The 17,444-nt window shown below is 35.8% G+C and overlaps 1 protein-coding gene across 1 annotated transcript in view; it reads left to right on the plus strand.

The window, feature by feature from the left end:
* Positions 1-17,444, plus strand: part of RP1 (RP1 axonemal microtubule associated) — a 168,579-nt gene that overhangs the window by 107,484 nt on the left and 43,651 nt on the right. Inside the window, exons 36-42 of the mRNA XM_071737560.1 lie at positions 13-223; positions 6,591-6,742; positions 9,384-9,462; positions 11,797-11,928; positions 12,406-12,587; positions 13,097-13,183; positions 16,888-17,020. Coding sequence (XP_071593661.1) covers positions 13-223; positions 6,591-6,742; positions 9,384-9,462; positions 11,797-11,928; positions 12,406-12,587; positions 13,097-13,183; positions 16,888-17,020 — 976 coding nt within the window. The remainder of the gene's footprint in view (positions 1-12; positions 224-6,590; positions 6,743-9,383; positions 9,463-11,796; positions 11,929-12,405; positions 12,588-13,096; positions 13,184-16,887; positions 17,021-17,444) is intronic.

The following is a 17,444-nucleotide window of genomic DNA, read 5'->3' on the forward strand; positions in this document are numbered from 1 at the left end:
TTCCTCACATAGGATGAACTGGCAGATATTGGGTCAATACACAAAGTTCAGGTGACTGGCCCACACAGCAAGCTCAAACAGCCCTGGCACTTAGATTTATTGCATATGAAGCATACAGGCACAAAGGAAGAGATGTGTTTAGCTTTTGACTGCTGGTTCAGCCCTAATGAAGACAAATGTGTGGAACTGCCAGCTCTCTATGCAGATCAGGAGCCTTTGCCTGGTAAGCTAAGACTTTTTTTTGTTACCAGGGTCAGAATCTATCACTGGAACACCAGTAAATCTCTTTGGGGCCTAAAAACTGTGTGAGGATTTCCAAAAGTATTTGGTATTAGGGAAATGATGTTTTTTGCACATGCATTTACTACAAAAGAAAGCTGAGAAAACAGGAGTCATTGGTATGAGGTCTGTGACAGGTGCTATAACTGCTAATACCAAACATAGGAATTCTCTTCTTTCATGTTAGATAATTTTCCAGTTTTAGCTCGATTATTTATTATCTTTTCAAATTAATGTTATGTCATCTGAAGATGTGTGCAAAATACCATCCACTGTGTGATATTACCTGAATCTTCCTGGTCACAAAGAAATGTGTGTAACCTAGAAACCTAGTAATTTTTTAAAGAATGAAAGTATAGCAAAGAGCCCCTACAAAACAGAGCTAAAATTTAAAAAATATGTAACAATAAACCAGGAAAGAGATGTCCAAGAATTTCAATAGCACTAGTGCTTTTTTAATGTTGGTGAGAAATGTCTAGCACAGCAAGTAATATTCCATTAAAAAAATAGACTAAATTGCATGCTTCTCTGCTGTTAGTAACATATGTGAGTTGTATGATTCTAGAGAGATAATAAAGTGATTTTTCCCAACCTCCCAGGAATATGGGGAGGAACAACCCATTGCATACAGATAACTCGATCACTAGCTATTTAAGAACAGGCTTCCCATCTATCTGGCTCATTAGAATAAAGAGGATTGATGGGAGTGGTAAAGATCACATATTGAATCCTTAAGTGATTGTTAAGAGGTTTATTGCTAGAGGCTATAGTACAAAGTGTGTTCTGATGAAACAGGAACTAATAGGAAAAGATGGAAGCAGCCCAGAAAAAGGTATAAAACATTCCACGGGAACTTATGCACACTGTTCTTTAAGGAGATTTTCCTAAATATTTCATCCCACTGAGAGTGAAAACTTGAGCAAATAAAACATTGACGACATTTTAAATCTCTGGTTTTGTGTCAATTTACATAATTTCAAAAAATTAAGAAAAATAGTAGCCTGGTATTCATTTACTAAAAAAAATAAATAAATATGTGTGTTAGGGTTTTGAGCTTCCAGATCCTACACAGCATTGAATTTGGGATATATTAAAGGCAGGATGTTAATACAGGGATATAATATAGGCAATGCTGAACACAGTAAATCTACAGCATGCTAAAGAGCTCTGTTTCCCAATTTATTTGTTAGGGGGCAAATTATAAGTACTGATAATTATTTTCAGAATTCAAAATTGATAAATGTTTGCCAAATAAAAAACATTCAGAAATTAAAACAAAAAAATATTTCTAAAATGCACCCTCTCATGCTAAGAACCACACGGAGATACTGTCAAACGGCATCATCCTGATTTGTAAAGCAATTCAGTTTTGAGGTATATTAGAGAGTTAAGATGTTTTTATTGGAAATTTTCTATCAAAAAGATATGTATATTCTCTCCCTCAAAAACTGTTCCATAAATAGTTAGTATCCACTAACCTAGGAAGTTTATTGCAGGCTGTTTTGTGGAGTTCAGTGACGTATAACTGGATGTGTTAATATCAGTTTTGTTCTTTGTAGGCCCAATGCTACTTCAGTCTAAATTTCTGTCAGCTTCTTCCATTCATTCTAGTTTGAGTGCTAGATAAACAAAAAAAGAAGACTAATTTTTATGTGTTTCCTCTTATTATTTCTTTGAAAGAGACATCCATTTATAGATATGTCTTTAATGAATATCTTGGCAGAATAAATTCAAATGAAGACAAAAGAACAATTCAGATCAATGTCAATCATTGCTATCTGCAGACAAAGCAAGCAACAGGTATAAAACTTCATGGGAAGCAATGTAAATGCTAAAACCTAAGCGTGTAAATGAACAGTAACCTTTATCAGTAGTGTCAATTACCTGGTTGTAATGAAGGCAGTACTAATAGAATTACTTCAGCTCTAAACTAAGTGTTCCATGAGATTTAGCAAGGTAAAAAATCTTTTCTCAAGGTGAAAATTCTTTTTACCAAAGCAGTGGCGAGTTTTTTTTTTCTGCATCTACAAACACATTTGTTCCATGTGTTCTCACCTCCTTCTGAGGTAAGAAATATCCTCTGCTCATCGATGACTCTTAGTTGCCAACCATTCATTTTAAAAAGCCCACACTGGAGAATTATAATGGAAAATTATGTCAATAAGTTCTGGAATACTCTTTCTCCACATTGCCTTTTTCTATTTATTTTACTATTTTATGGAGTAGAATTTTTGCAGAAGCCTATGACAAAATGTCCCTATCAGCTATATCCAATGACACTGAAATACAGCACCCTTCCTGCTCCATGTGCATGCTCATCCCTACCATCTCACCTTCCCATGGGGAACATCACAATCTGTAGAGGTCAGCTGGAAGAGAGTAAGATCAGTTTTGAGAGCTACAACAGGAGAAAAGGAATTAATTGGATAGTTCATTTTATCCCTGACTTCCCCTACTGGAAAAAAATTACCTTTATTGTCTGATTACAAAACTAAAATCACAGTGGTGTAAAAGGTTTAACTGTACCTCTGATATTCTGACAGGATGTGATTTTATAATTTATATTGTTCACCCTTGAAAAGCTATTCAGAGATCTGTGGGCATATGTTACTGAATTATCACAAAAAAAGATATTTGAATACACTGATATTTGAGTACATAGTAAATTCAACAACAACAAAAGGCAAATTCAAAACAACATCTATTCTATATTTTTGTTAATTTTTCCCCCCTTTTTCAAGAGCAATAGATGGTCACTTTCACTTTCACACCATGCTGGCTTATATCTGAAAATTAGGATTGGAAAGAGACAAAGACGTTAAAAAGAACATGTTATTTTAATATAATTTTGTCATTGGGGTATGTTTATCTGACAGTGAGAATAGTCCCAAACTCACACTAAGAACTTTTACCCCATTTCCCAGAACTTATTTTGTGTTATGCCTTCTTCTGTATGAGCTGCTTTGTATATTTTTATTTCACTTTTACAGTGGAAATCCTTTCTCTGATCCAATACCTTTGAAAATTAACAGGAAATACTTGCTGTGACTATGCTTAACTTTAAATTAACATCAACAGATTCAGCAGATTCAGCTGAAAGCATTGACTCAGCAAAAATATTAGATATGTGTCTAATTTTCAGTGTGCATCTCATTTGCATACTACTAGTGTGACTAAAGTTAAGCTCATGAGTGAAGTTTCTGGACAAAAGTAGTAAATATTATTGTGAACACTGTGATTTCTAACCCGTCCTCCATGAGTGATCAGATCTGTGGACTCTGATCTTCTGATATTATTCACACAAGTAGCCTTTTGACTTCAATAGATATGCTTGAACAAACAAGATACACAGACAAGGCAACATTCTAGGTGAATAACACAGTCTCACCTTCATATCCTAAATCTTTTAAAAGCAAAAATATTATCGGGCAGTTGCCAAACTGTCACTTGGGCAGCTCATCTACTTTCAACTATTTGATCTCCAGCCAGAGCAGGTCTGTGTCACTACACTGACTTTAATGCAGTTATGCTGTCCCTCACCTGGCAGTGGATTCTGAACTGCCTTGAAGAAAAGGATGAAACACATTAGGGCCCCAGTCTAGGAAAACTCTTGGTTTACTTCTTATCCAACATGAGCGATGCTGTCAATTACAAGCACTTCCTCAGATACTGGTTTAAATGATAAAAAAAAAAAAATCCCAGGGGAAGTGCTCGAAGTAAAGAGTGCCACAGTGAAATGAAGATACTTTTCAGAAAATTTCTTCCTCAGATGTGGTATCCATGTAGTAACAGGTGAAGAGAGACAAAGACATTTTATTGCAATGAGCACACCTGTATTAATGGCTCAATATACCCATTATTATTAAATGAATCCTTTTAGATACTAATTTTTCAATCAGTATGCAACTCCACCCTTTAGGACCTTTGTCCCAGTGATGTGACCTTCTTAATTTAGAATTATAAAGAAATAGCTATATAAGATTTCACAATATTTGAATTCAGGCTTTTTGTTATAGCACTCAATATGAATAACACCAACTTGTGAGAAAAGCTGTAAGAAAAGCTCAAAAATAAATATCCTCGGAACACTATTTTTTTTCCTCTCTGTTTTCCTATCACCTGCACATGAAAATAAATGACAGCCTTAGCTTCTGGATTCTAACAATCATTCTCAGACCTGCCAGAAATTTCTCATAATTATATTTTTTAAGGGATTTGCCCTATTGGGCAATTCCTGTCTTTGAACACATTTAATTTAAGAAGCAAGCTGTACTGAAAATGTCAGATGTTTTCAAGATGTAGACTCAAATATTTGTGTATCTTGTGATGTATTTTAGACTGAACTATGTATTTCAGATGTGAATAATGTGTATTTCAGTTCTCTTTGGCTTTCATTTTTAATTGTGAGTCTGAATGTTCTTATTTGCCCTCTGATTTCATATCTGCTTAAACCACTCTTTCCCTTCTTTGCACACATGTGTTTCATGGGAAAACAGATGTTGTACAGCCAGCCAGGACCCAGAGAGGAAAAAGGAGTAGCATGAGGCTTGAAGAGTTTCTCCAGCACCTTATTGTCACATAGTCCAGACACTGTCTGGATCTGCTTTACTGTGCCAGTGATGAAGGCTGGGGGAGCCAGGATGGAAGAGGTTGAAGTAATCAGAGATAGCTTAGTACTTTTAAATTTTTGGATTTTAATGGTTTCCAGGCCTTTAAAAAAATAAGTTAGTCTTGGAGCCTGTGACAAAGAAGTTCAAGGGTTATTACATGCATTCTTGAATGTAACTTGAATACATCCTGAATGTAACTTTGCATTTTACACTGGATAAAAATTATTTCCTCATTCCAAAAAATATTAGAAAATATTAAAAATCCTACTGTGCAATTTTTACTAACTTGTGTTGCTGCAAGATAGAATTTTTTCTTAGGTTGAAGTAATAATGCTTGAGGTTGGAAGCAGAGTAACACTCAGGTCATCTAAGTTTAGACTCATAACTTTTAGTGTCTATCCTTTGAATTTATGGCATAGGTGTTTTCTACAGCACTGGCCTTCCCCTGCTGACTACATAAGGATCTTCTTTGTAATATAGCCAAAAAAGTGAGATTCCTGAAGTGGCAGCACCAGCATTATACAAATGAGCACAGATTTATTATTGCAATCTGAATAAGAGCTGATTTATAATAATTGGAGGGAAAAAAAGCAACCTCCCCCCTCAAAAAAAACCCAACAGTAAGCCAAACTTCCTTATTTTTCCTGGGTGCTTTGTTAAAAATATGCAAATAACTATGAACATTGAGATTGTGTCCTGCTTCTATTCAAGTATTTTCTTCTTTGCATGATAAGCTCGTGCTAAAATAGGTCATTTTAAAAATGAACATAGGAGTTTTCCATGAAGTTTCTTTGGAATTAATGCAATCTGATCTCATCTGCATCACTTCCCTGCATATTTTGTCAGAAGTAGTTGAGGAAGCAACATCTTCATGTAGGGGCCACAGATGCCTCTTCTACACTGACAGCAGCTGAGAAAATCAGGACTGCTTTTCTGTAAATTTCCCTTAGGTGGTCTGTATTTGTGGGTTATTATATAGTACATGGGAGGTTCTTTGGAGACTGATATGAAATATAAAAAGGCTTTTCTGTATATGTATTACAGCTGAACAAAGAATGTTTAATTCATTATTTCATTTATGTGTTTTAACTTTAAGATCTCTGTAATAGTATTATGATCTGACTAGAGAGAAGTCCTGATAGTCCTGATGTTTTCTCTCATTTGGAGATAAGTACATGACGTTAAAGCTTAAGACAAGCAGGTCCAAGCTTTCCTCTATGCCACATTAGAACTGTAAGATCCCATTTCTTTGGAAGGAGAAAATGATATGGAGAAGGAAGGAAGGGAAGGAAGGAAAGGAAAGAAGAAAGGAAGGACGGTAAATAGTCGAAAAAAGAAGTGCTTACACTTTTCAAAGAGCACATTAACATGAAGTATTTCTTAGAAAGGGATTCACTACCCTATTTGCCAGCCCACAGGAGATCCCGTGCCCCAAGCAGCAGCCAGTAGTGCTGGTTTTCTGGGAGCAGTGTCAAGGCAGAACAAATCTGTATTCTGCAAATTGCCAAACAAGGAGTTATGCAGCAGGAATGTTTTGGTTATGTATACCACCAGGACTAAGAGAGAAAGGCTCTCATCTGTGGCACAGTATGGGATGCAGATGAAATCTGCAATTGTTTTGGCCAGGGATTGGCCAATAATGCCAAGAAGACAGGGAGAATTTTATCCTGCTGACTTTTTGTATGTGTATTTTTTTTGAAGTTGTGGAATACACAATCCATTTGCACACGGGAGACTTGAAGAAAGCAGATGCCACTGGTGAGGCTTATCTCTGCATACAAGGAGAGAAGAGTGACTCTGGGAAACGGTGGCTTAACTCAAGGAACAGCCTGATCACTTTTGCAAGAGGGCAGGTAAAACAATGAGGAAAAATGTCACTGAATTTGTGAGCATCTTTTGGGTAAAAGTTATGTTTATAAAAAAAAAAAAAAATCAGGGATAAGTATAAAAAAGACTATTGTTCCATATTCTATATAGGCATAATTTTCTTTTGTAACTGAAATGATTGTCTCCAAAGATAAGAGGTTGCTTTTAAGCATTGTTATGAAATGAGTGTTGTGAAAAAGTAAAACATCTAAGCTGACAATTTGAGTCAGACTACATGTACTGTAAAAGTTCTATTTTAATAATCCAGATTTTAAGGCCATGGAGGCATCAGTAATTTGTTATAAAATACCTGATTAATAGTAATGATAACATTGTTGTAGGATATCTTGACTTTGTTCCTGCTTTAGACCATGACCTTTTCTTGTTAAACTTCCTGAACCTAATAAGAGTGATAGAAGAAGAGCTTTATTTTTTCAGATTTCCAATTCTTCCACCCACTTACTTCTTTTAAACATGGTAAACATTTTTGAGTTCTGAGAGTTAAAGAGCTCTTCCTAGAAGAGTAATTCTTGGAATAGTTATAGGCATAAGAACAAAATAACTTTAAAAATTTCAGATCAAATGGAAATATCTATATCATATCAGGAAGAAATGTAGAGCTGATACTTAACTAGACCCTACTGTTTGCTTTGATCTTAGGTTTGGATGTTGGATTTTTTTAAATTTTTGTTTCAAGGGAATCATAAAGTGATTGCAAATATATAGAAATCTTCTGAGGAGAGCAGCAGAAGTATTTCCTTGTAATGAGACAACCCAGATTAGTTTGTTCTCTGATGTAGAAATCTAGAAGAATCTGCTGGCAACATGCTCCATGTATTCTTCAAACATGTCTCAGCTGATGCATCTGCTTTTCTTTCGACTCTTAACAGTTCTAGGAGACACAATGTTTTTGTATGAAAACCAAACTAAATCTTTGTTAATCATTATGTCCTCTGTATTTCTGCACTTTCTCTCTCCATTGTGGAAGAGAATATACATGCCCAGTGTCATGCTCGTGAAGAACTGGTCAAAATGCTAGTTTAGACAAAAATATACATGAAAATAATGGTAGGACAGTAAGGGTCATCCACCTGTCTTCAAGGAGTACAGGAGGAAATTTTATAAATTAGTCTTTTTTTGTGATAGAGATAAGAACTATATAAAATACATCTTAAAGATCACACCTAAGAGAAATCTGAACAGCAAGACTGCTTGCTACAATGAATATTGTGGACACAAATTGAGAGAGGGACTGATTCTTTCTTACTGTACTGTTTTGAGCTTTTTTTTTTTTTTTTTTTTTTTTTTTTTGTATTCTTTGTTTTTTAAGATTGCATGTCAAATATTCTTTAAGGGCTCTAAAGGGCTTGTCTGTATTCTGGGCAATAGCATCCTAACCTTCTTGTCATAGAAAATTTTTAGAGAAACAACTGTTTTGTGTATTTATTTGCTCACAGTTTTCTTGCCCTCAAATGCCTAATTCTCTGATCTTACTCTTAGCTCTTTTTTTATAGATAATTCCTCTGATCAGTGTGGTTCTTACAGGCAGTGTGTATTTTTGTATGTCATTGTACTTGGCAGCAAAAATACAGTATTTTAATTGGGTTTTCTCAGTCCCTCAAATTGGTCCCCAACTTTTGTCTTCAAATTGTATTTTCAACTCAAGATTTCCAAGACAGCTGCCTCAGTCTACAATAAGATTCCTCATGATGCCAAAAAAAATAAAATAGACTTACTCACAGAGGTTTTATTCCACATCTGGTTGCCCAAAAGAGTAGGCTAATCCTTTCATGAATAGTACATTTCCAAGCCTCAAGCCCAGTTTGAAAAAGGCAATAAGAGCTCAGTTTAAGCAGCATGTATTCCCAGTGTCAGTGTGTATACTTCTGGGAGCATAACCATTGATAATAAAGGAAGATGACTGTCCAAAGAAGACAGACATTTATGCAAGAAGGTGGATATATTATGAAGATTCAAATGAGAAGATTCTGTGAGTTATATTTGTCATGCAAGTCTGTTTCTAGCAGAAAATTTGACCTATTATTGAGATGAGTTCAATGAAAAATCCTCATCCTAATACCACTGTGGCTGAAAACCTTCCCAGGTACTATTTTCACTTAATTCTCATTTACCTGCCTAACTCCCATTAAATTAACTATGAATTTAAGTGAAAATGAAATGGCTCCATATTTTCAGAATTATTAGACACCTAATATTCATAATTCTCATTGAGGGTTAGGTTCTGGATCACAATAACTCACCTGAAACAGCAATTGATTTGATTTGGTTATTTCAGTGCATGAGGGTACTAGAAACTATTACTTTATTGCTAGTGTGAGCATCTGATGGTTCCAAACTTACTTCCTGTTGCATACGGCAGCATCTTGAAATTCAAAATTCATAGTATTAACTGGATCAGAAAATATCAGTTACAGAATCAAAAAAATATAAGTTACGTCACTTAACATTTAATTATGAACTCAGAGACCATGGCATGGTTTAAAAGGGATAAATTTTCTTCCACTGAGTTATGAGACAGTGACCAGACACACAAGGATAAACTGATAAATATGCAAAAGCAGACACATACTAAATTTAACTCTTTTTTTTTTTTTTTTCATATTACAGGTGGATGTTTTCAAAATCAAAGCAGTGCACCTTGGCAAGTTGAAGCAAGTTCTTGTTGGATTTAAGAGTCTAAAAAATGGTCAGCATTTTTTCCAGTTACTGTATGGTAATATTAATGTAGATTGTCAGATTTAGGAGATCCTAGAACTTCAGACATATCTTAAATTTAAGATTAAAAATCACAAGGGTTTTTTAAAAATTTCTAGAAAATTTGTAACTGCTGTCCATTTTCTGTTATGCACTATTTCTGTTACACTGGAAAAATCAAGTATCCAGCTTGGTTTTCCTAAAATGAGTAAAGGGGTTTCTAGGAAATGACAATGCAAACTTGTAAAATTATATGCAAAAATTTTCTCCATAAGAGTTGTTATACATTTATGAGTACAGTCAGTATAGCTTTTGTTTTTCATAATGCAGTATGACACGATGGTATTGCAATTTTTGGCATTTTTTTCTTCCTCTCCATTTTTAGATGATAAACATTGTCAGATTAAAAGATAATTTTTTTCAGGACTAAATGCTTTAAGATAAACATAAAGAAAATTAGTTCATCATATTGGGAAGAGGAACACAGAAAAAAGGCTGTTCTGGTCTCACAGATTTTTCTTCTAAAAATGAGAAGTTTATTTTTTTGAAGGGATTCTCTGTACATGAGGTTGAGTGGCATATAAAAAGACTGTATTTCCTGCAGCATATTTTTTTCATCCTCTTTCCAAATCCGTAGCAGTCAATGGAGTTAAAGAAAATAACTTCTTAAAAGTTAATAACAGCCAGGAGCATCATGTATTAATACTTTCTTCAATACTTCAGCTTCAATTTTGGCCCAGTTCTTTTCAGAAGTAACAGAACAAAAATTCTACAGTGTTCTGGTCTCATAGGAACAGAACCATAGGCCAGCCATGGAGGGCAGGTCATTGGTAGCCCTGAGTCAGATGGAAGCTTAAGTCAGGGAAGCTTCCCCAAGCTGCCTGGCAGGGGTGTCCCACACCATTACCTCACGCTCATAGAAGTGGGAGGTGGGCTGAGGATGGTGAGTTCTTTCTGGGACTTATTATTCTCATCTTCCTGCTCCTTCTGGTATTTCTGAGGACTAGACTGATTATGAGCTTGAATATACCTTGGTATTTCTATTGGTTTTGTTATTTCTGTAAATTTATCCGATGTGCTTCTCTCTTTTTCTTGATTTATCTTCTTGGTTGGAGAGAGAACATGAGGTGAAAGAGCAATGGCTATAGTTCAGCTGTGGATATGGATTAAATGTAGACATATAAATACTTTACTTCTGCAGATAGTGTTCATAATGAAAATAAGATTCACATATCACAGAATGTCAGGGGTTGGAAAGGACTTCTGAAGATCACTGAGTCCAACACCTCTGCCAGAGAAGGACCAAAACTAGGGCGGGTCACTCAGAAATGCATCCAGATGGGTCTTGAAAGTGTCCAGAGAAGGAGACTCCACAACCTCTCTGGGGAGCCTGTTCCAGGGCTCTGTAACCCTTTCAGTAAAGAAATTCTTCCTCATGTTTAGGTGGAACTTCCTGTGTTTTATCTCGAATCCATTGCTCCTTGTCTTAGTAAGAAGAGGTTGTCCCTTCCTTCTTGACACCCAGTCCTCATATATTTATACACATTAATTAGACCCCTCTCAGTCTTCTCCTCTGCAGACTAAAAAGCCCCAGCTCTTTCAGCCTTTCTTCATAAGGCAGGTGTTCCAGTCCATTTATCATCTTCATAGCCCTCCATTTTAGTCTCTCAAGTAAATCCCCATCCCTCTTGAACTGGGGAGCCCAGAACTGGATGCAAGACTCTAGGTGAGGTCTCACTAGGGCAGAGTAGAGGGGAAGGAGAACCTCCCTAGATCAGCTGGACACACTCTTCCTGGATCCTTCCTGGATTCCACTGGCAATCCTTGACACAAGGGCACATTGCTGTCCCATGAATAACTTGTCCACCAGGACTCCAAGATTATTATCCATGGGTCTGCCGAAAAACAATATTATAAAATCTGCAGCTTAAACTCAGATGCAGAAAAACTTGATTTGGAGACTATTTTCTGTAAATTTCCTAGATGGTAGCATTAAAATGAATGATCAGGCTCTCATTGGCTGTTATACAGAAGCCTTTTCATCCTTTAGGACACTAATAGATCACTAAAAAAATTATTGCAATGTTTAATTTCACAAGATCTGTAAAAACTTTAAAGACTTCACTTGGTTGTAAATATTTTGGAGTGTAGGGGAACACATATATTCACACAGCCCATATATATTTCCAAGAGTCTGATTTTCTTAAGTCTGGCAAAAGAAAACATTTTTTTTTATTTTCTAAAGATAGAAATTTATGACTGCATACACAGACATCTTGTTGCTCAAAAGGTATAAATTAGTATTATTCTATTTATTTTCAATCAGATGAGTGGTTCTTGGAAAAAATTGTTGTAAAAGAAGTCCTCTACCCTTTTTCTGTGTATGTCTTTGTTCACAATGACTGGATCAGTAAACACTCCAAGGAAGATTTTGTAGAACTGGCAATTCCACTGAAAGGTAATGTTCTTCTTTGTATTAATCACTACTGCATGGCAGTGCAGAACAGAGCCAGTACAAGGCTCCTTCACAGTGTAGGCAGAACTGAAAATTGGTATTCCCACGGTGAGGGGCAGGTACCTGTACCAAACTGAACCCTGCCTTTTGTAAACAAGGAGGAAAAAATTACACCTGGGATGGAGAAGTTGAAAGTGGCAATATCAAAAGAGCCTCCTCTGCCAGCCCATATCCTGTCCTTGGAACAATGCAGAGAAGATGGGTTTGGCCCCTGCATAAGTGTGACATGGGTTAATGAAGCAACTGAACTGGTTTTCTACACCTCCCCAGGACAAAAATGAGTAATGAGGGTTTTTTGGCTTGGTTGCTTGACTTGCCTTGTGTTACATCGGACACTACCAGGCAAAGCAATCTTTTTTCTTTTGTTTCTGCCTCATAACTTAGATACAGGGTTTGACTATATGTTTGTTTTCATTGCAGAAACATCTGTGGCATCTCCTCTCCCCAAAAAATTTGATACTAAAAGCCGAGGACGATGGCAAACATGGGTGCACTGTACACAAGTACCAGAAGAAGTTCCTGATATTCAGGTTGTTGTATTTGGAAGAAAAGGGAAATCCCCTCCACAGAAAGTTCAGAATCTGAATGATAATCCATTTCTGGTTGGTTTCTTTTTTTATTTTCCACAAATCTTACCAAATAGTTTCAGTAAAGTAGGAATTGTAGCCAACATGTGTGAAGTTGTGTGGAATGATTTTTTTGTTTGTCGGAGTTTGCTGTTTATTTAAGACATGGAGTTATAAACACTATTGGAGAACTTTTCACATGTGGGTTAATACATATGGCTTACGAAAGCTCTCTTGAGCAAATGCCAACTTTGACATGAAAAGCCTCATTAAGTTTGAATTAAGACTTAGGCCTTAGCAGTAAGACAATAAATAATGAAGCTATTCCATACTTTATTTCTCAAACATCAACTAATCTCTTTTCACCACTTAGCAGCTGTAACTCTCTACAACAAGCTAATGGTACTTTCTTATCCTGACATTAATGGCATTGACTCCTGGTTTTGCTTATTTGTCTTTTTATCTGATCTTGTAGTACATAATACAAATTGTTACATACAACGTATAGTTCTTTGCAATTTTTTTTGTCTTTTTTTCCCTTACAGTTGATTGTTGGTGATATTGGAGATATAACAAAAGTTTCCTTTGTGTTATCTGGTCCACGCTTGGGAAGAGGAATTAAACTTCACAAGGTATTCCATATAATCTAGGTAAAAACTTGGAATATTCTTCACCATATACCATCAAATTTCTTCTGTTGAGAGACAGATTCTTAATATCACTTGGCACCACAATAGCAAGGCCAAGAATCTTTGGCTCAGCTACCGGGTATGTAGAGATGATTGCCTACAGCTTCCAGATCTCCTTGTGGGTAGATCTACCTTGTTTGTGTCTGCTGCTATCTGCAAATAGCTGCACCTATTCACTGATCCCCACATCCATTCTGCATAGCTCATCAGCACATGGATGTTTTCTGCTGCTGTTAGGAAATGTTAAGTCCTGCATGGAAATACTGACAGTCTCCTGACACAGAGCAACCTACTGGTAGAAACCAATTAAGCTGATATTTTAGTATTTATTTGTTACAAGACAGTCACCAGTGGGCCTTAAACATCTGATTGTAGTTTAATATATACTTAAGATCTCTTAGAAAAAGGGATCCAGAAATGATTTAATGCTGCCTATCTTATTATTTTAACCAGATTTTGAATGTATACCTTTCTCCAGGCTGAGTAGGAAGATTGAATGAAAGGTGCTGGGCCTGATAATACTTGGGCTTTGGGGAAATGCTTTAGCTTGAAGGTTAATGCAATATAAAACTATGCCAATGAACTCTGCCTTTCACCAAAAGCCCAAAAAGCATTGTGGACACTGTACTGAATTATTCTGAAGTTAATAAAAGAATGTTCTAAACTGGGCCACACAATACCTTAACCCTGTTGTGTCTTTAAAAAAGATCAAAGGGTGATTCTTTAAATGAATCAACAGTCCAGAAACAGTCCTGATGGGAAATGTTATACAGCTTCATTCCAGGCTACAATCTGAATGAGTTTATGGTGCTCAAAGGAACACTGAGTCTGAGTTTATGAGCTCCTATGAGGATAGAGGAGGAGCTTATCTTGTTCATATTTACTCCCCAAATTTGTTCTGTGTCAGCAGATTTTGTAGTCTCAGTTTAGGCTGCAAGAATGGAAAGAATAGATAAGAAAAACTAATTTTTCCTATGCACATTTAATTTTAAATGTGCATTTCCAGGCCACTGATAAAACACTCCAAAAATACATTGACCCTGCCCTCCCTGTATCCATTGTGTGATTACATAATGTTTCAGCCACCAGAAATGGTGGTTTATAATACGGTAGGAAATTCATAAATGTAATAATTTCCTTTCTGCTTTCATTTCAAAGACAACTCTCTGCAAATGGCCAAGTGATTTTTGTTCACACTTTTAAATACTTCAGATCTAGTAATTGGATTATTAGTAGCTATAAATTTTTACAATTTACAAAAAGCCAGTAGGCTGCTATAGTCCTATGCAGTCTCTTTACTGGTGCACTTACAACCCACAACATAAACCACAATAACATATAGTACTTGTGCCAGTAATATGCTTATAATATCTTTTATTCATCTCTTCGTCTATTTATAAATTATTTATACATGGAAACATAATCTAAAGTGTAACAAAAGAGAGATGATGTATAGGAAGAGAAAGGCTACTGGAGGAAGCCAGTTCATGTGAAGCAGTGACAAAACCCAGCCCCAAATCAAAAGAATTGCCTTCCTTGCTTTCTCCTTTCTACAAGTAATAGCTAAAGGTTTAGACATTTCACAAAAACACAGATTACAGACGAAACTGCAAGGGCTAGAAAGGAGATAAAATCCCTACATTCCTTTTGCCACCCTCTTTTTTCTCTAGTCTAGTGTTTACAGCAGCTCCAGGCTAACAGAGTTTTTCCCATTATCTTCTATGTCTTTCTGCAGACTTCTATATCAAATGATAAAAACTTTGTTAAAATGTATGAGGTTTTTTCTGTAACTTTGGAAGATTTATGTACTCTAGAATAAGTAGCTTTTTCTTGTGCAAAGTAGATCTTCTGATCCTCTCTAAAATAATAAAAAAAAGAAATTATTTTTGCTTTCATGTAGAATATAGAAACTCTAGATGATTTGGAGATAAAGTTCACCCTTAGATGTAACCTTGCCACTAACAAGAATTTGTACATTTTATTTTAAGTCCAAAGTCTGCTTAAATTTACACAGCTTATTTTTATGAGTTTCTGCAGATCATCTGCCTGCATATATAGGTAAACTTAATCCAAATTTATTATGCATAGAAGTTTGTGATACTTAATGATACTTAGTCAAAGATGTGTATATTGATAGATGTTAGGGAGCAGAGTTTTGTATGAGAAGAATTCAGACACAAAGTGTGAGAAAATTCAGTTATAGCAAACAGAAAATATGGGTAAAAATTGGCTGCTACTTTAGTGGAATTGCATGCTATCTTGAGAAGAACACTCATTATTCAAGTAATTCATTCTGGAAATGGTGATGGGGAGCTACTTACTTTCATCTGGAAGCTTGGTGCCCGGTTTTGTGTAGCACTGGAACAAAGCATATGCAGGAATTGAAAATGTTTGGTAATTACATTTCTAGGAACTCAAGAGCAAGAACATCTGACAAATCTTTTAAGAATGGAACTGTCACATTCATAGTGATTTCAATTACATAATTCAATTATAGAAATATTTATGCATTTCAGAGCTTGCAATTGAAGCATATGTAAGGAAATCTGTACTCAGGATTTCCAAACAGCAGTGTATGTGTTCTGTAAAAAGCCACAAACTTTTGTTGTGGCTGCTGATGTCAACAGTGTCAATAAGTCACCACAGCCTTTTTGGGAATCCCTGCCGAAGAATTCCGATTGTTTAATGTCCTGATGAAATTAAGGTTTTGCTTCATTTTGTTTTGGTTTTAATGTCTTGGACAGAATATTTCAATTTAAAGAGAATTCTAAAGCCTGTAGAAACCATTTCTGCAAGCTTATAGTCATTAACTATATATCAAGTTCAGTCCTGCATATAAGTTACCAGAAAGGTTTCTCCATATACTTGATAGTTTGTAATTCTGTGTTTTCTAAGATGACTAGGTTCAAATTCACAATCTGAGTTTCTGTCCTATGAATCTGATCTCCATATTGACTATATCAGTAGTTAGGATAGGTGGATTCCTAACATTGAGCTTCTATGTTGGTTTGGACCTTCAAAATCCACAAATCTGGAACCTGAATTGTTCAGGCTCCACTGAGCATACAAATTTAGGTAGAATGAAGCTGGACCTAAGATCATGTTTTCTTTTGGAACCCATTCTACAAATAACTTCTTTCCACAGGGAGCACTGAAGGCCACTGGGCAAAAAAGTTTCCAAAAATGCCCTAAAATCTAAACCAAAAAACCTATAAAGTTTCTGCCACCTTTGAAAATCCTATCTGGGATATAGTAAGTCACATGTAAACAAATAAAAAGCAGCAAAATAAATATTTTTGCAAAATGGGCATCTGCTATTAAGATTGATGTAACTATATTCATTCGACAACCTGAAATTGCAAGTATATAGATGTCAATTTAATCCCTACCCTTCATTGGTTCCCTACAAATGGGCCCTATGTCTGTGTCAATATGCAATGAAGAATATGCCTATAAACATCAGGCTGCGGAATCAGCAACTTGCAGCAACTACTGTAGCTCTTGTTATGCAGAATCAGTTGTGTGTTCTGCTGAAGCTTGTTATGTGTGTCAGCATTAACAGTGGAGAAAAATGTCAGTTTCTCATGGGATGGAAATAAGAAATAAAAATAATTCAGATAAATTAATTCTACTGATTCTGCCTGCAGCTTCGGCTACAAGACCTGGACACGAAACAAGAGTTGGGCTTCCCCACCAAAGCCCAGTGGCTGTTTGGAGAAGATGGATCTGAGACTGTGACAGAGCTGGCAGCCGTCAGGCCAGACAAGCCACCCCTCAGGGGTATGCAGCAGGACTGGAAAATAAATACTTGAGCAAATGCAGACACACACACACACAAACTGCTTAATGGGATGCACACCAGGGGCAAGACTGCAAAGCATTTTATATATACATAAAAAATCTCAAAGTTCTTTTTAAAATTTTATTCACTATACCTGTGTAAACTGTGTATTAACAATGTGCAATGTTCAGGCAGCTTTTTATGTTTTAAAACAACTGGCATGTATTGTTTTCACTAGGCTAACTATCAAATTAAAAGTCTGAAAAGCTTTCAAAATCCAATTAGTCCTATATCACACCAAAAAAAAAAAAAAAATTTCTTTTTTGAGACTTTCTCAAAGTCCTATTTCTGCCTCAGAAGCTTTGTTTCATTTTATCATTGTATCTAAGATAAGATAGTATCTTCCTTTGTGCTGATTACATT

This window comes from Heliangelus exortis, chromosome 2, assembly GCF_036169615.1.
Source record: "Heliangelus exortis chromosome 2, bHelExo1.hap1, whole genome shotgun sequence".
Lineage (NCBI taxonomy): Eukaryota > Metazoa > Chordata > Aves > Apodiformes > Trochilidae > Heliangelus > Heliangelus exortis.